This window comes from Schistocerca gregaria, chromosome 2 (genome assembly GCF_023897955.1).
Source record: "Schistocerca gregaria isolate iqSchGreg1 chromosome 2, iqSchGreg1.2, whole genome shotgun sequence".
NCBI classification, from domain to species: domain Eukaryota; kingdom Metazoa; phylum Arthropoda; class Insecta; order Orthoptera; family Acrididae; genus Schistocerca; species Schistocerca gregaria.
Window position 1 is genome coordinate 122471734 of NC_064921.1, and position 20233 is coordinate 122491966.

General features: G+C 45.0%; 1 protein-coding gene across 1 annotated transcript in view; it reads right to left on the reverse strand.

Moving 5' to 3' along the window:
* LOC126336488 (latrophilin Cirl-like) overlaps positions 1-20233 on the reverse strand; it is a 254196-nt gene that overhangs the window by 14708 nt on the left and 219255 nt on the right. The window contains exon 13 of the mRNA XM_050000231.1: positions 15275-15415. Within this exon, the coding sequence (XP_049856188.1) occupies positions 15275-15415 (141 nt within the window). The remainder of the gene's footprint in view (positions 1-15274; positions 15416-20233) is intronic.

The window sequence follows — 20233 nt, forward strand, 5'->3', positions numbered from 1 at the left end:
GACTGCAAGAAATTTCCTGAGGTTGCGGAAGTATAGAAAGTGGATTAGTGGTATTCGGTGCAGGGAGAATATGACCAAAATGGTGACGGCTGTGTGTCACTGAGTATCCTATGTCGTAAGAGGAGAGATGTAATTAGAGTATTTGAAACAGCTTAGGGTGGAAATAAAGGAAAGGGGAGTGATTTAAGAGGCCGATGCTGCCAGCAGAGAGAAGCAAGCTTAATATTTAATAGTTTATCGTAGGAAGCTAGAATTAAATTGAAATGTACTATAGTGATACTGGTAGTGATTATCGTAGGAAGCTACAATTAGATTTAAATTTGCTAAAGTGATAGTGATAGTGATTTTTGTTATGAGCAATTTAAACCGAAGAGATGGTTGACTAATGAACTAAAGGAGAGGCTAATAATTGCAATAGAACTATTACAGAATGGAAGAGAATAAACTGAGAAAATGAAAAAAGTATTAGCAGTAACTAAAACTAAGCAATGGCTACAGCTAAAGACACAAAAAGATAGTAAAAAGTTAATACAGTTACAAAAACAATTAGTTGAAGGTACAAATAATTAAAAAGTTAATACAATTACAAGACTATATCTGAGTATAGGACTGTTAAAATTTGCAAATGCTGTTAAGTTTGACTTTTGGCTCGAGTAGGTTCACTTAATACTATTTAGTTCTGTCATGTTTGTGACCGTCTTCTTTCCAGCTGCAGTCTTAATGATTACTCTGCCATCCTGAGTCCACACATTCTGAAGACCGAAATGGGATATGGCACTGTTTAAAATCTTTAGCCGCTCGTGTGTCAGATCTTCCCTTATTGTAAGCCCTGTCCTTGCTATAACTTCTTCTTCTGGGTAAAGATCTCAGCCCTTTTTCGGTACGACACAAATTTAATTATTATTGGACGAGGTTTGGTAGCACCTGGTAGTTTTCGTCCCACCCGGTGGCTCCTGTCAATGTCTGCCTTGGTCACTTCAACGCCTAATTTTTCACGCGCAACCTGTATAAGCAGGTTGTCCGTGTCTTCTTTATTTTCTGCTACTCCAAACAGTCGTAGACTATTTCGCCTTTGGTACTGTTCTAGCTCGTCTGTGGCGGCAGATAGTTTCACTTCCAACTCTCGTGCCTTTTTCTCGTATTCAGACACAGACTTTTTTAGTGCTGTAATTTCGGCACTATTGGCCTCAACAGTTTCACGCATTTTGGCCAATACTGCTGCCGTTACAGTATCTGATATGGTGCCTGCTATCAGATCGAGATTGTTTTTATCGCGAAGCGCAGCGTTTACCTCAGAGCGGACCAGCTCCGCTATACCGGGAGCCGCGGCCGCACCTTCCGCCAGGAGCAGGCCCGCCGCACCTGCTGCTTCCCCGCTGCTGGACGCGCTGCTGTTGACTCTTCTGTTTACCATTTTCTCGCAGATATTGGCGGAGCACAGAAAAAAATAGCACTACTGCACAGAACACTGTTGTTTACACGATTTCCACTTGTACTAGACAACACCACCTGCGAGAACACCTTCGAATTCGACTAAATTTCGCGAGCCGAACTTAACACGTGTTACACTGGAGCCGCCATGACACTCATCTAAACTAATTTTCTGGAATTTTCTTTAGTTACATTACCACAGATTTCTAACATAATTAAAAGTGCTTTGGAAAATTTTTATTTCATTGTGTTTTGGTTGCGTGAGTGTTCAGGAGAGACTGAGAAAGTGAATGGAGGACATACGTAAAGTGAGGATGTGATGTTTTATTAAAACTATGTAAATATATGCATAAGAAAGTTGTTGTGCTACAGGGAAATTTGTGACGTATCTCCGAGCGAGCTCGATTTTGTAAGAGGCAGCCAGAAGGGGCGTTGAGTGTTAAATTTATTAGTAATTTATTGTGTGGAAAGGAATCATAGTTTGCTTTCATTAAATTTTATTTAGTTTCAGAATTACGAGATTTCTAGTCTAAATTGCTTGTGGTAATGTGATTGGCTGATATTTGAAATACCGCAAATATAAAGGTGCTCGAGATGCTCTGATTGGTTGCTTAACGTACTATCCAATAAGGGTTCAGCATTTCCCGCGTGTTTGAGTAGGGCTTGGTGCCTCAGATATGAGTCGGGGTAGTCGCACGGGAGCCGTCTTCTGGTAAACACCTTAGTTACACCGTGTTGATCAAATTTGTACCAAAATGAAGAAATTCACGCGTTTGGTCAGTTCTCGTGTCGTAGACGAATAGCAACTACAGTATTGAGTATTTTGTGAAAATTTGAGTCTTGGAAGATGTTTATTTTAGGAGGAATTTGCGTGTGAACATTTCACGTCGTACATAAACTCCGTGCAGCGTGTTTCGTGCAGATAACAAGACGTTATGGCGAGCACTTCTTTATAAGAAGATTACTGAACGACTGAACGTGTTTAACTCTCAAGTCATTGTAGGTCAGTGACTGAGTCGTTCAAAATATCAGGTCAGACTAAGTATTTTCTGAAATGATAATTAAATCAAGACCCTACGCTGCCGACAGGCGTTGATATACGTCAACGGGGACAGTTGAAAGTGTGTGCCCCGACCGGGACTCGAACCCGGGACCTCCTGCTTACAGGGCAGACGCTCTGTCCATCTTTATTTTTCATTTTTGTTCGGTATTGTTCGCTGCGTTTGGTCTGGGCGGAGTTCACAAGACATCCGTTCAAGTTGATCGTTGATTCCTTTACTCAGTTTTTTATTATAGAGGGCGAACAGCGTCCATCTGAACCACCGCGGGCACAGAGGATAGTGCGACTGCAGGGACTTACCCTTGCATGCTCCCCGTGAGATCCACATTCCCAACTTAATATCAACACACTACATTTTTAGTCCCCCTGTCCATTACACTCATTACTCGCAGCAGACAATCTTACCGAGTCCCGTAGGAGTTCGGGCAATACGTGTACATCCACACAGAAGGGGTTCGATGGCCGGTTAGCTTTAACTGTATTAAGATGGTATCTGTTCCTTCGGACATGTACGAAAGAACAGATAGCATCTCCATATAAATATTTTCTGGTTGCTTTCGTAAGTGAAGTTGTAACAGAGACAGTCAGCAACATTGCATTATTGACCCCGAGATATTAAACAAGGACTTGATAGTCATATTCCGTGTTTTAAAGACAATAAACCAGCTTAAAGGAAATTTTAGACATTTTTTCAAACAAGTCATGCAAGAATCCCGAATGCGCAGTAGTTTAAGTAACTTACAGCTACTGCCCATGGACTGGAGTTGTCCTTTGCGTGGTAGTTATTTGGTCGGATTTTCGTCAGCGCTGCTTTTGTCGGCTAAACTAGTTTCCATCATCGCATAGTAAAGGGGCAGAGAAACTGAAACCTATTCAAGTAGGTGGACAGATCGTTTAAAAGACAGTGAGAGACCGATCCACCCCGCAGCGTTATGTTGCATTGTCTTGCAAGTAACTGTAGATCTGTTCATTAGATATTTCTTCTCTGAAAAGAGAAGGTACGGTATATACTGCATGTACTCATCTGAAGTTATGGCTTGGGATACAAATATTGTTTCAATTTCCCATATGATGCAGGCGCTCTTGATATAACTGATAAGGATTCTCAGAATTGCAAATCCGACTGATTTGCGAACTCACTCACACGGCTAAATGCAGCCGTGCTTCGTCAGCGACAATCTCTTCGCAGAAGAGCTTCTGTGAAGTTTGGAAGGTAGGAGACGATGTACTGGCAGAATCGAAGCTGTACGGACGGGTCGTGAGTTGTGTTTGGGTGGCTCAGATGGTAGAGTACTTGCCGGCGAAAGGCAGTGGTCCCGAGGTCGTGTCTCGGTCTGGCACACAGTTTTAATCTGCCAGGATGTTTCATATCAGCGCACACTCAGCTGCAGAGTGAAAATCTCATTCTGGAAACAATCTCTCCATCATGCACAGACTGCAAGAGGCAGCTACGGTACTGGGGTCGAGCAACAATATCTGAATTGTGCTGCAGTCTTCTTTTGAAAATCAATTTATTTACCAACATCGCTATGTTAAGACGGTTACTGGATTACTAGTGCCGGCCGCTGTGGCCGATCGGTTCTAGGCGCTTCAGTCCGGAACTGCGCTGCTGCTACGGTCGCAGGTTCGAGTCCTGCCTCTGGCATGGATGTGTGTGATGTCCTTAGGTTAGTTAGTTTTAAGTAGTTCTAAGTCTAGGGGACTGATAACCTCAGACGTTAAGTCCCATAGTGCTTACAGGCACTTGAACCATTTGATTACTAGTTTTGGCGATATGTATTGCAATTTTCTGATCTATAAAAAGAAAATATGTCGACGTTACAGGCTTAGAGACTAAAAACAAAACAAAAAAAGTAGCAACACATACACAGTTGAGTGGTGTAGGCATTGTATGATGAAAGTACCTTTGCCCGGTTTTATGGGTACGAAAATATGTCAGTTAGCTGATGTATATGTCCTACTGCTTTTTTCTTATTTTTCGACTGTAAGAGCCGGCCTCTGTGACCGAGCGGATCTAGGCGCTTCAGCCCGGAACCGCGCTGCTGCTACGGTCGCAGGTTCGAATCCCACCTCGGGCATGGATATGTGTGATGTCCTTAAGTTGGTTAGGTTTAAGTAGTTCTAAGTCTAGTGGACTGATGACCTCCGATGTTAAGTCCCATAGTGTTTATAGGCATTTGAACCACTTGACTGTAAGCCTGTAACCTCGACATCTTTGTTATGGATCTGAGGATGGCAATACATGTTGCCGAAACTAGTAATCCAGTAACTGTGCTAACATAGCAATCTTGACAAATAAATAGAAGAAGACTACAGTTCAACATCATAGATCGCTCCTGCACTGAATTATGTCAGATGATCATTAATATCTGAACTGGTCAGTGGATATACTGCTACTGCTTTGTAAGGTTTCTGTTTCCGCTTGTGCAAGTATCTGTCACCAGATGCTGTTTCGCATACCAATCAGGAGTGTTAAATGGCGCAACAGTTTTCCCGGACCTTTTCAGGATTGCGCATAACTCGTACCGAGCGAGGTGTACAGTGATTCGCACACTGGACTCGCTTTCGGGGGAACAACGTTTCAAATCCGCATCCGGCCATCCAAATTTAAGATTCCAGTGATTTTCCTAAATAGCTCGAGGCAATCGTAGGGATGGTTCCTTCGAAAGATCTTGACTGATTTCCTTCTCCAACCTTGAAACACTCCGAGGCTGCGTTCCGGCTCTAATTACGTCGACGTGAATGGTTCAATATGGTTCAAATGGCTCTGAGCACTATGGGACTTAACATCTATCATCAGTCCTCTAGAACTTAGAAATACTTAAACCTAACTAACCTACGGACATCACACATCCATGCCCGAGGCAGGATTCGAGCCGGCCGCGGTGGTCTCGCGGTTCTAGGCGCGCAGTCCGGAACCGTGCGACTGCTACGGTCACAGGTTCGAATCCTGCCTCGGGCATGGATGTCTGTGATGTCCTTAGGTTAGTTAGGCTTAAGTAGTTCTAAGTTCTAGGGGACTGATGACTACGGCAGTTGAGTCCCATAGTGCTCAGAGCCATTTGAACCGTTTTGAAGCAGGATTCGAAACTGCGACCGTAGCGGTCGCGCGGTTCCAGACTGAAGCTCCGAGAACCGCTTGGCCACCACGGCCTGCGACGTGAACGGGATGTTAAATCCTGCACTCCCTTCTTTTTCTTTCCTGAGTCGTCAAGTTGGACTAAATCCTTCACGCCGCGTGCCTTTGAGGCATTGGAGGCGGCGTGCACTGTGACGGAGCATGCTTGCCCGAAACTCCTCCCCGCTCACGGTCCTTGCATCGAACGTGAAACATCCTGTATTGTCAGAAACGTATAAGACACTTCGCGGTCACATAAATTTAAATATGTTTTCTGGTTTTCAACCGTTTAAAATGTTTAAATTCTCACGAACTTTTGGCCAAACACTCTTCGGCCATTGTCAGGTGGTAACTAACCGTCGTGCCTGCAGTTTCCTTGTCCCTGTATGAAAACATATGCAAAGTGAACAAGAAGTCCACAGCCAAACTTTCAGATGTTGCTCAGGAATACCTTCTTAGTAATATGGTATACGCCGGCCCGGTTAGCCGAGCGCTCTACGCACGGCTTTCCGGAGTGTGAAGGAGCGCCTGGTCTCCGGCACGAATCCGCCCGGTGAACTTGTGTCGAGGTCCGGTAAGCCGGCCAGTCTGTGGATTATTTTTAGGCGGTTTTTCATCGGCCTCGGTGAATGCGGGCTTATTCCGCCTCAGCTACACTATGTCGGCGTTTGCTGCGCAAACAAGTTCTCCACGGACGCATACGCTACCATTACTGTACCACGCAAACATAGGAGTTACACTCGTCTGATGTGAGAAGTTTCCTGGAGGGGGGGGGGGGGGAGGAGGGTCCACTGGGGGCCGAACCGCACAGTAACCCTGGGTTCGGTGTGGGGAGGTGGAGGGGTGAAGTGGACTGCGGTAGTCGTGGTGTGGTTGTGGACCACTGCGGCTGTGGCAGGGATGGAGCCTCGCCGTCGTTTCCAGGCCCACAGTTAACATACAACACATACAATGCAACATGGTATACACTGAGTTGACATAAGTCACGGGATGCCTCCTAATATGGCGTCGGACACAGTGTACCAACTCAACGTGACATGGACTCAGCAAGTCATTGGAAGTCCTCTGCAGAAATATTGAGCAACGTTGACTCTGTAGGCGCCTGTAATTGCGAAAGTGTTGCCGACTCAAGATTTTGTGCACGAATTGACCTCTAGATTATCTCCCATAAATGTTCGATGGGATTCATGTCGGGCAATCTGAGTGGCCAAATAATTCCATTAAATTGTCCAGAAAATTGTGGCCTAGTAGCATGCCGCTTGCCGCCTTCTCATCGATAAAAATTCCATCGTATTTTGGGATCATTCCCAGTGAATGGCTACAAATGATCTCCAAGTAGCTGAATAGAACCATTTCCAATCAATGATCGAGTCAGTTGAACCAGGGGGTTCCTGGCTTCGTGGGTGCAGCGCCACACTCGAACCCTACATCCAGCCCAGGAGAGGTGCTGCAGGCGATGTCGTGCTGTTAGCAAAAGGCACTCGCGTCGGTCGTCTGCTGCCACAGCCCATTTACGCCAAATTTTGCCGTTCTGTCCTGATGGATAAATGTGTGTGTGAAATCTTATGGGGCTTAACTGCTAAGGTCATCACTCCCTAAGCTTACACACTACTTAACCTAAATTATCCTAAGGACAAACACACACAGCCATGCCCGAGGGAGGACTCGAACCTCCTCCGGGACCAGCCGCACTGTCCATGACTGCAGCGCCTTAAACCGCTCGGATAATATCGTGCGGCTGCTGATGGATACGTTCGTCCTACGTACCATATTGATTTCTGACGCATTGTTGCTTGTCCGTTAGCACTGGCAGCTCTACGCAAACCCCGCAGGACTCGGTCGTTAAGTGAAGGCCGTCGGCCACTGCCTTGTCCGTGGTGAGAGGTAATGCCTGAAAATTCCGCGTTCACAGTCTGTTAATTCCTGTCGTGCGGCCGTAATCACCTCGGAAACCTTACATCGCTATCCCATGATTTTTGTCACCTCAGTGTAAGGCAGCCACGATCTCCAGTAGTTCGTTACAGAGGCTTTAGTTTAATTTCTTGTCCCAGTTAACTTTGTGTCTGTATTGTAGTGAAAATAGTACACAGTAGAACATGCGCAGGATGAATGCGCTGTTGGTCTTGTTTCCATTTTCTCACGGTGCCTACAGTTGACAACAGTAATATTCTCTTTAACTCGTACCCTCATATTGCATTTAGTACTTGTAGTGTCCCTTTTGCGATGTTTAAGAATAATGCGTGTGAAGCGTGTATAAAGATATTGAATAAGAACAAACAGACCAGACTGAAAGTCAAATGTGAAAAAAATATAAAATTATTTACAAAAAATATAACGTCGATACTACGGTAGGCAAAGACAATAAAGATGATAAACAATATCTCAGTAAAGAATATGGTGAAATGAAACATTTATATCTTTGTATAACTATAAAAGTTATTACTTGCTCTTCTGCTGCTTCTAATTCTCATGTTACTATTGTTAGATATACACTCCTGGAAATTGAAATAAGAACACCGTGAATTCATTGTCCCAGGAAGGGGAAACTTTATTGACACATTCCTGGGGTCAGGTACATCACATGATCACACTGACAGAACCACAGGCACATAGACACAGGCAACAGAGCATGCACAATGTCGGCACTAGTACAGTGTATATCCACCTTTCGAAGCAATGCAGGCTGCTATTCTCCAATGGAGACGATCGTAGAGATGCTGGATGTAGTCCTGTGGAACGGCTTGCCATGTCATTTCCACCAGCCGCCTCAGTTGGACCAGCGTTCGTGCTGGACGTGCAGACCGCGTGAGACGACGCTTCATCCAGTCTCAAACATGCTCAATGGGGGACAGATCCGGAGATCTTGCTGGCCAGGGTAGTTGACTTACACCTTCTAGAGCACATTGGATGGCACGGGATACATGCGGACGTGCATTGTCCTGTTGGAACAGCAAGTTCCCTTGCCGGTCTAGGAATGGTAGAACGATGGGTTCGATGACGGTTTGGATGTACCGTGCACTATTCAGTGTCCTCTCGACGATCACCAGAGGTGTACGGCCAATGTAGGAGATCGCTCCCCACACCATGATGCCGGGTGTTGGCCCTGTGTGCCTCGGTCGTATGCAGTCCTGATTGTGGCGCTCACCTGCACGGCGCCAAACACGCATACGACCATCATTGGCACCAAGGCAGAAGCGACTCTCATCGCTGAAGACGACACGTCTCCATTCGTCCCTCCATTCACGCCTGTCGCGACACCACTGGAGGCGGGCTGCACGATGTTGGGGCGTGAGCGGAAGACGGCCTAACGGTGTGCGGGACCGTAGCCCAGCTTCATGGAGACGGTTGCGAATGGTCCTCGCCGATACCCCAGGAGCAACAGTGTCCCTAATTTGCTGGGAAGTGGCGGTGCGGTCCCCTACGGCACTGCGTAGGATCCTACGGCCTTTGCGTGCATCCGTGCGTCGCTGCGGTCCGGTCCCAGGTCGACGGGCACGTGCACCTTCCGCCGACCACTGGCGACAACATCGATGTACTGTGGAGACCTCACGCCCCACGTGTTGAGCAATTCGGCGTTACGTGCACCCGGCCTCCCGTATGCCCACTATACGCCCTCGCTCAAAGTCCGTCAACTGCACATACGGTTCACGTCCACGCTGTCGCGGCATGCTACCAGTGTTAAAGACTGCGATGGAGCTCTGTATGCCACGGCAAACTGGCTGACACTGACGGCGGCGGTGCACAAATGCTGCGCAGCTAGCGCCATTCGACGGCCAACACCGCGGTTCCTGGTGTGTCCGCTGTGCCGTGCGTGTGATCATTGCTTGTACAGCCCTCTCGCAGTGTCCGGAGCAAGTACGGTGGGTCTGACACACCGGTGTCAATGTGTTCTTTTTTCCATTTCCAGGAGTGTATACTGTGTGTAGTGTTGAACGCTAGCAGATGTTCTTTTTGTTCTTTCGACTACACGATAAAAAAGGTGTGTCAGGCTATTGATGGAAATATATATGTGAAAGTGAGTTCATTGTATTATTTAAAGAACATGCCAGCCACTAATCGTAATCTTTTAACTGAAAAGAGAGAATAATTAGCATTTCTGAGCCACCAAGAAGACGATAGCAGTGATCGCTGACTGGCAACAATTGGTCGCCATTACGCGGCGGACTTAAATTTTTCTTACAGCTTTCCACCAGAGCAGAAGTGATAAAATCATTTTAAAACATTATTTAATTTAAATCGGAATTGTTCCATGAGTTAATTTTGTGAGAGTTCAAATACTTTCAGAGATACCATTTGTCGTAGATGTGTGAACTTTGGCCTTGACTGTATTTAGGTGAAAATCAGTTATGATAATCTTGTAGGGAGCCTGGCTCTCATTTAATTTGAAAACACTTATTTCGGCCTCCTGTAAGATACCCTGCTTATAACGGTCTCACCTATGTAAGGAAAATAATTAACGCTAACCTCTTATCTTACGTGGCATCAAAAAGCATAAAACCAATAGAGGATATCAAAAGAGAACCGTTAGATACTTCCCGGTTCTGTCTAGACCCTACGGTTTTGTTTTTCGTCGGTGCTAGTTGTGCGTTAACAGTGATAACAGCGGTACTATGGACAGGTTTACTGATAGAGTTGGCCAATTTGCTCCTCGTGCGTGAGTTCACTGAAAGCAATGGAAGAGCGGCACAATGTCGCTATGCTAAGCTGTTCCCGCACCGCCGCAGCCAACCACACCCCTTACGCGAAAACACACAAAAGTTATCCTCGAACAACCTCTGCAAGTTTGTTGGTGGAGTCCTGGTTCATCCGTATTAACATCTCTGGAAACACATATTCCAGTTCACTTGTCTATATAGCCTGCCATTTGGCCACTACAACGTTGAAGTGGGCGCAGCGAACACGGGACCTAAATATCGCCTTATTTGATGAAGTTACTCTGGTTTTCGCTGCTATTGTTTCTAGTATTCATCTAATTGTTGACTCTCGGTCACACTGGTCGTCGTTCAAATGGTTCAAATGGCTCTGAGCACTATGGGGCTTAACATCTGAGGTCATCAGTCCCCTAGAACTTAGAACTACTTAAACCTAACTAACCTAAGGACATACACACATCCATTCCCGAGGCAGGATTCGAACCTCCGACCGTAGCAGTCGCGCGGTTCCGGACTGAAGCGCCTAGAACCGCTCGACCACCGCGGCTGGCGGTCGTCGTTCATTAACATTTCTCCTTCTAGAGGTTTCGGCAACGCACGTGGGCACACCTCTCAGGAGTTACACAAAACTGGTTTTCTGTCAGTCTACGCCTCCGTTTATGTTTTTACTTTCGCGCCACTGCATGTTTGGGTAGTTTTTGTTTAGCTGGCATTCGTCCTGTTCGTGTGATTGACTCCAGCAATGTCCTTTACGTCCTTGAATTTCAGTTCCGTCACCATTGTTTTATCAATGGACATGTCCGAAAGAACGGACACCATAATCATATAAGTATATAGTTCTGGTAATACCGGCCATGACCTTCTGTGCGGATGCACACATATTCCCTGAACTCTTATGTGACTTGGTAAGAATGTTTTCACGAGTAATGAATATGTTGGGGTGGGACACCACGAATGTAGAGCGTGGACATACAAGGTGAGAATGTGGGTCTCGCGGGAGGCGTGCACGAGATAGTCCCTGTGCCTTCGGTGGCTCAGATGGATAGAGCCTCTGCCCTGTGAGCAAGAGATCCCGGGTTCGAGTCCCGGTCGGGGCACACATTTTCACCTGTCCCCGTTGATATATATCAACGCCCGTCAGCAGCTGAAGGTATTGATATAATTCTAAGTAAGTATTATGGCGTCCCGCTAGAGTGCAAAACTTGCCCAGCAAGCAATTTCCACTCTCAGGTCCTCGCTCTCAACCTTTCTCATGCATCGGTAGTTTTAGGGGTTTGTAGTGCACAATTTCCCATTGTCTTGTGACTTAAGTGTTGTTGAACTTTGCTGTGTGGTCAGTATCACTGGAAACAGATTCGTCTAAAAGAGAATTTCTCCTCAAGTCTCACTTTAAGTCATCTTTCAGTTACGCCGATGTAGAATTCTCCACGAGAATGTGAAATACTTTAAACGTCTGAGTACGCTTGTCTTTCGGAGGACTGAGAAGTTGACTGATGTATCTGGTTGGTTGAGTGGTAGTTGTAAGGCGACAGACAGAACAAGTGGCGCCACAGCCGACAGTACGATTGTATAAAGAGGATACCGTCAATTTAGCACTTCAGTATGGCAGAGGAAAACTCAAACCAAAGCTCGATTTAACGTCGTGTTAACTGATCAACTGACTGCAGCGTAGTAAGAGCTCAGCACTGGTGCGCCCGTTTTGAGCGTTGTGAACTGCTCCGAAACAGTTTTTCCGACCGGTCTTCCGTACGTCTTTTGGTTAAGTATCAGACTGGTTCAACAAAGAAACGTAGCAATGGTTAAGACATAGTCATTTACTTACGATAAGTGCTGTTCAAATCCTGATTTCCGTTTTCCATGGATTCCCAAAATCATTTTAAGTGGACAACACGATCACTAGACGGAGTACATTTCTAATTTCATAATAGTTTTAGTTTATAAAAGAGCGGTATGCAATGTGAATGGTCATATTAGTCGAGTGTGTGTATGTAAAGACAAGCTTTTCTGCACGGCCACTTACTGCTAACCACTCGTGGTTCTGGGATATTCATTGGTCTTCTGCTGCTAGAAGGGGAGTTTGGTCGCTGTGGGTGGAAGTGGTTGAGTAATTTTCTCGCACATTGTCTTTATGAACAGCATTTAAAACGTTTTGAGTGTCGTTCCGTGTGTCAGTGAGGAACAGAGACGGGTTCGGAATTTTCTGGGAATCGGGTTTTGAACCGGATTTTTCCAGAAAGTTCCGAAATCCTTGAAGATATATGTGGCTGAAAATTATTGTTGTAATACCTGACCACCTCATAAGTAAAATATATCGTCGACAATTATACTAGTTAAGAATGGTTATGCAGGCGAGTTATTCTAGCGCTGAAAAACGAAATTGTCATCGAGATCAATAAGACCGTACAAGAGATGATTCCAGAGGCAGATATCGGTACCACGTCTGATTCCAGAGGCATGTCGAATGTTACCATGTCTGATGAAAATGGAACTGTAAATTTTCCTACTGATTTATTAAATTCATTGAATGGTCCAGGCTTGCTGTTACACTGACTCAAATTGAAGGGCGGTTCGCCAGTCATTTGAATTCGCCGAAACTTCGTAAAGGTATAAGATACTGCATCAAACAACTGCAGAATGACATCATGGAAGCCAACATAGTGACTGGCAAAGAAAAGGAGCAGATGGTATTTATGCCGTGAATTCCTTTAACATTATCTGGATTGCGTTTCAGTTTAAGGCGATTGCAACTTCCAATAAAATTGACTTACAGCATGACCATCAACAAAGCACAGTGCCAAACATTCCGATGCTGTAGCATTAACTTAAAGAAATCGTGCTTTTTACAGACCAGTTGTATGTCACATGTTTACGGGTTAAAATATGTTCATTTATAGTTGGAATAACAGAAATATAAACATAGTGTATAAGCGAGAGTTGTGTAAAATGAAAGTGTAAATATACAGGGTGGTTCAAAAGGGTACGGCCAAACTTTCACGAAACATTCCTCACACACAAAGAAAGAAAATATGTTATGTGGACATGTGTCCGGAAACGCTTACTTTCTATGTTAGAGCTCATTTTATTACTTCTCTTCAAATCACATTAATCATGGAATGGGAACACACAGCAACAGAACGTACCGGCGTGACTCCAAACACTTTGTTAGAGGAAATGTTCAAAATGTCCTCCGTTAGCGAGAATACATGCATCCACCTTCCGTCGCATGGAATCCCTGATGCGCTGATGCAGCCCCGGAGAATGGCGTATTGTATCACAGCCGTCCACAATACGAGCACGAAGATTCAATACATTTGGTACCGGGGTTGCGTAGACAAGAGCTTTCAAATGCCCCCATAAATGAAAGTCAAGAGGGTTGAAGTCAGGAGAGCGTGGAGGCCATGGAATTGGTCCGCTTCTACCAATCCATCGGTCACCGAATCTGTTGTTGAGAAGCGTACGAACACTTCGACTGAAATGTGCAGGAGCTCCAGCGTGCATGAACCACATGTTGTGTCGTACTTGTAAAGGCGCCTGTTCTAGCAGCACAGGTAAAGTATCCCGTACGAAATCATGATAACGTGCTCCACTGAGCGTAGGTGAAAGAACATGGGGCTCAATCAAGGCATCACCAACAATGCCTGCCCAAACGTTCACAGAAAATCTATGTTGATTACGTGATTGCACAATTGCGTGCGGATTCTCGTCAGCCGACACATATTGATTGTGAAAATTTACAATTTGATCACGTTGAAATGAAGCCTCATCCGTAAAGAGAACATTTGCACTGAAATGAGGACTGACGCATTGTTGGATGAACCATTCGCAGAAGTGTACCCATGGAGCCCAATCAGCTGCTGATAGTGCCTGCACACGTTGTACATCGTACGGAAACAAGTGGTTCTCCCGTAGCTCTCTCCATACAGTGACGGGGTCAACGTTACCTTGTACAGCAGCAACTTCTCTGAGGCTGACATTAGGGTTATCGTCAGCTGCACGAAGAATTGCCTCGTCCATTGCAGGTGTCCTCTTCTTTGTAGGTCTTCCCCAGTCGCGAGTCATAGGCTGGAATGTTTCGTGCTCCCTAAGACGCCGATCAATTGCTTCGAACTTCTTCCTGTCGGGACACCTTCGTTCTGAAAATCTGTCTCGATACAAACGTACCGCGCCACGGCTATTGTCCCGTGCTAATCCATACATCAAATGGGCATCTGCCAACTCCGCATTTGTAAACATCGCACTGACTGCAAAACCACGTTCATGATGAACACTAACCTGTTGATGCTACGTACTGATGTCCTTGATGCTAGTACTGTAGAGCAATGGTTCAAATGGCTCTGAGCACTATGGGACTCAAGTGCTGTGGTCATCAGTCCCCTAGAACTTATAACTACTTAAACCTAACTAACCTAAGGACATCACACACATCCATGCCCGAGGCAGGATTCGAACCTGCGACCGTAGCAGTTGCACGGTTCCGGACTGCGCTCCTAGAACCGCGAGACCACCGCGGCCGGCTGTAGAGCAATGAGTCGCATGCCAACACAAGCACCGAAGTCAACATTACCTTCCTTCAATTGGGCCAACTGGCGGTGAATCGAGGAAGTACAGTACATACTGACGAAACTAAAATGAGCTCTAACATGGAAATTAAGCGTTTCCGGACACATGTCCACATAACATGTTTTCTTTATTTGTGTGTGAGGAATGTTTCCTGAATATTTGGCCGTACCTTTTTGTAACACGCTGTATACAAACAACACCACAATTTCTTGTTAAATTAAGTAACTTTTGGTCTGACCTGTTTTATTAATAATATTTTGTCACATCGTTGGTTAATTATTTGGCATACAGTGGACTACATACATCGTACGTTTAATGCAATGTACGTCTGTATTTGTCTGATACGAAAACCGATCCTTGTGGCATCAACTGCGCTATAGGTACCGACCCGGGCAACACTGTTTATTGCTGCTAGTATTATAGCTAATGTATAATGTGAGAGGAGGCGTTTACCCTTGCGGCGTGGCGATGATGCAGAAGAGGTAGGCGAGCAGAAGCAACCTGGCTGGCGGTCCCAGCAACCAGGGCAGCCCCAGCAGGAAGAACAGCACCACAGCCGTCAGCGCACGACGCCTCAGGTTCACCGTGCTGTGTCTGCAACACACCGAGCGTCTCAACACTGTGCGACACTGCCCGCAGTATCAACGCTATAACCGTTCCTGTGAAACACAACTAGCTCTTTTATTCACATGAAGTGCTGAGTGCTATTGACAAGGGATTTCAGATCGATTCCGTATTTCTGGATTTCCGGAATGCTTTTCACACTGTACCACACAAACGGCTCGTAGTGAAATTGCGTGCTTATGGAAAATCGTCTCAGTTATGTGACTGGATTTGTGATTTCCTGTCAGAGAGGTCGCAGTTGATAGTAATTGAGGGAAGTGATCGAGTAAAACAGAAGTGATTTCTGGCGTTTCCCAAGGTAGTGTTATAGCCGCTTTGCTGTTCCTTATCTATATAAACGATTTGGGAGACAATCTGAACAGCCGTCTTCGGTTGTTTGCAGATGACGCTGCCGTTTATCGACTAATAAAGTCATCATAAGATCAAAACAAACTGTAAAACTATTTAGGAAAGATATCTGAATGGTGCGAAAAGTGGCAGTTTACCCTAAATACGGAAAAGTGAGGTCATCCACCTGAGTGCTAAAAGGAACACGTTAAACTTCGGTTACACGATAAATCAGTCTAATCTGAAAGCCGTAGATTCAACTAAATACCTCGGTATTACAATTACGAACAACTTAAATTGGAAGGAACACACAGAAAATGTTATGGGGAAGGGTAACCAAAGACTGCGTTTTATTGGCAGGACACTTACAAAATGTAACAGATCTACTAAGGAGACTCCTTACATTACGCTTGTCCGTCCTCTTTTAGAATACTGCTACACGGTGTGGGATCCTTACCAGATAGGTCTGACGGAGTACATCGAAAAAGTTCAAAGAAAGGCACCACGTTTTGTATTATCGCGAAATATGGGAGAGAGTGTCATAGAAATGATACATGATTTGGTCTGGAAATCATTAAAAGAAAGGCGTTTTTCGTTGCGATGGAATCTCCTCACGAAATTCCAAACACCTACTTTCTCCTCCGAATGCGAAACCATTTTGTTGACACAGACCTATGTAGGGAGGAACGATCACCACGCTAAAATAGGGAAAATCAGAGCTCTTACGGAAAGGTATAGGTGTTCATTCCTTCCCCGCGCTACACGAGTTTGGAATAATAGAGAATCGTGAAGGTGGTTCGATGAACCCTCTGCCAGGCACTTGAATGTGATTTGCAAAGTATCCATATAGATGTAGATGAGGAAGAAGGGAGACTCCATCGGAAGTGGAGTTCAATAGAGTCATCCAAGACGAGCGATATCCATCGCCCAACCACCAACCATCAAGCCGATGAAGGCTCTCGAGGAGCTTCCTGGCAATCACAAACCGAAGTGTGGATTCTCCACTAGTAACCAGGACGGCGAAATGGAGAGGCAGAGAGACAGAGAGAGAGAGAGAGAGAGAGAGAGAGAGAGAGAGAGAGAAAGGAAGGGAGAGAGAGAGGGGGGAAGGGGGAGAGAGGGAGAGGGACAAACATAAAATTGTTGGGTGCTTGACAATGAGGCCACCTGCCACGGTTCTCAGTTACAGAGTTGCCTATACGAGTAGTCACTCTTTATAAAATGAAAATTAAAGTCCACATATCTGCAACCTAGACATAGCATGCATTCACTAGTATATCTGTTGATACTGCTGTCATTCATCAATAGTACTGGTAAAAGAGGGCTGGTTGATAACATAATCAACAGGAACACATGAAAATTGAGTAGGATTTGTGATACTACAGAAAATATCAACAGCTTTAATGCCCTTGTCTCTATGTCCTAAAACTCAAGGTAAGTCCCTCGGTACGTGAAAGACCCACTTCTCAGTATATACATTATCCAGTCACATTAATGTTATAACATGAAAAAAGCCCGAATAACCAACTCTTACAGCGTGAACCGCTGCCAGACGTTTGTAAGAGAGTCAATGACATTCTCAAAAGTACTGACAGGGATGCGGAGTCATTCCGACAGTGACTAACTGCACTAGGCTTTTCGTCTGAGGATACATGACACGAATAGCCAAATAAAGGTGGTCCCACAGGTAGATTTAAGTCCAGGGAGTGTGGTGGTCATGGGAGTACGGTAAACTCATCCTGGTGTTCGTCAAATCATGCACGTACACTGCGAGCTGTGTGACATGTTGCATTGTCCTGCTGATAGATGCCATCAGGGTGAGGGAAAAAAAACTGGGTGTAGGGATGGACATTGTCCCCAAGGATAGATGTACACTTGCGTTGATCCATCGTGCCTTCCAGAATAACGAGATCACCCAAGGAATGTCACGAAAACATTCACGAGACCACAACGTTCCCTCATCCAGCCTGGACTCTTCGAACGGGTGTTGGCAGGTGTTTCCTTTCGGGTATTTCAAGCTGATGGAGCATACGATGTGATTCATCTGAAAGGGCTACCTATCACCACTCAGTGGACGTCCATTTTCGGCTCTGGCGTGCAAATTCCAACCTTCATCGCTGATGGACAGCAGATAGCATGGATACATGATCCAGGCACATCCTGCAGAGGACAATATACAAAAACGTTCGCTGAACGGTCATTAAGGAGAAATTATTGGTAGGGCCTTGGTTCATATGGGCGGTCAGTTGCTCGACAGTTGTGCGTGTGTTCGTCCATAAATATCTCTGCAGCCGTCATTCGCCCTTTGTTATCTATGGGTCGCGAAGCACCACAGATGCCTCGTGGTTTTGGATAGGCTCATTTTGCCATCCAGGACATACTTTAACCACAGCAGCAAGCGGACAGTTTGCAGACTTAGCCGTTTCGAAAATGCTTCCACACTTGGCCCGAAAGTCAATGATCATGCTCTTTTGGATGTCAGATAAATGGCTCCATTTCCGCATCAGGAAATGACTGCGCTATTGTCTATATTCTCCGATACGCTCTATATAATCTCCGTTGCTAGTGCTGTGTTTGGCTATTGCATGTTGATGTCGAACATAGGCGGTGGTCACATTTATGTTACTGTACTGTAGTGTGTGAAACACACCACGTTAAAACATTATACTCTGTGACTGTTACATCACAAACAGTGCATTTTGGCGGATCTTCATGTCACAAGAGATAAGTACATGCCATTGCGCAGTGTCCAATATGAAAGTGAGTAGAGACCACTGCGTCCCTCCATTGACTTTGGAAGGAAGTGTGACAAGGTCACTGGCTCTCCCAGCCACTGTCTTTTCCACTCAGCCATCACTATCTTTGTGAACCATCACACAATTGGCTGAGGGGGGACGTTGTGGTGAAGTATGGCGTTTTTCTGGCATACTGCTTTTGATGCTCTGTCAGCTTCTTAATTCCCCTAGATTCCAATGTGACCAATTAACCAGCAGAATTCCACCTGTTTTTCTGCTTTTATAGAAGTTCTGTAACGTCTTTGACTATCTCAAATATCTGCTGGGCGCATTTACAGAATAGGCTGTAGGGCACTAAGATTCCATTCAGACAAGAAACCCATGCAGATGCCTGGTTTGTTTAATATACACACCAAGATGGAGCAGTGGACAGCAAGCCCGACTCTTTTCCCCATCCTTCTCCATCCCATTTATAATAACACGACGTCGGGACGTCGAACTCAGCTCTTTACTGATTTCGCCTTTAACGCCAGACTCCTGCACCAAAGTTAACATGAAAGAAGTAGAGGTAATAGAAAGTGAATAGATGGAAGAAAATCAATCCTGTGAAATTGGTGCTTGAGATAGTAATACTTTATCTGGGGCAAAAGGACCATAGGGTAGGCGGGTAGGGAGGGGGGGGACATCATAATTATTCATCTTCTCATATGATACATGGCTCTCCTTGTGGAGGCTTGTCCTGGGAATTTCAGTAATGTTTGTATCCATAAATATATCATAAGAAATCCAATATAGTTCCACCACGTGCGGTCGACTTTAATTCTTTTCTGTACACTCAACAACAACAACAAAAAAAATAGAAAACAGGGCTACTGGAGACAAAACCGTAGAAAAATCCGACCACTTGAGAATAACAGCACAAAAACTGGGCCAGGCCGTGACGTCAGAGAGCCGAAGCGAGTCATTGACTCAGTAAATGCGAAGTATCCGACGCTCACTCTGAATTCACCTACGCCACAAGTGCTAAGGATTACGTACGTTGCTACCCATATTATGAACCTGATTGAATGTTCGAATGGCAGTGACAGCACCTGGATGCTAATAAATATGCGGCACAGGGGCTATAAAACGTCTAAGAATGTATGAGGGCTCACTATCTACCATAATGGAAGACCAATTTTGCAAACAAGTTCTTTATTTTCTTAAGCCGCTTATATTCGTTTTTCGCAACTTGAAATTATAAATTCTCACGTTTTGGAACGATCATTAAAGCCACAAAATCACCTACGAGCATATGGAGTCATGTGTTCAAAGAGACTATTCTTAATCTGTTCCTCGGGGCGTAATGGATAGAAGAATGGAATAGTAACCTGAAAGTGCAGAGTTCAAAGTTACATGTTGCCGTTTTTTTTTATCATTTGTGCGAATTCGCAGGAAAGAGAGAATATCCAACCATAAAAGCAACATTTGGAGAAAATAGAACGGAAAATGAAACCATTACCAATTCAGCGTAAGAAAAGTTATAAATTAGAACAGATACACGGAACACGAATAAATTAACTACAGTGTACTTCGACCAAGAGCGAACGAGTAGGGATGTAACGAGTACTTGTGCTTCTGTATACAGCCAATAAAGCTCTCATGAATGGACTATGTTATCAATTTGTTAATACAACGTTACTGGATCACCCAACTGTCAGAAACTATTAATTGTTATCTATTAAGT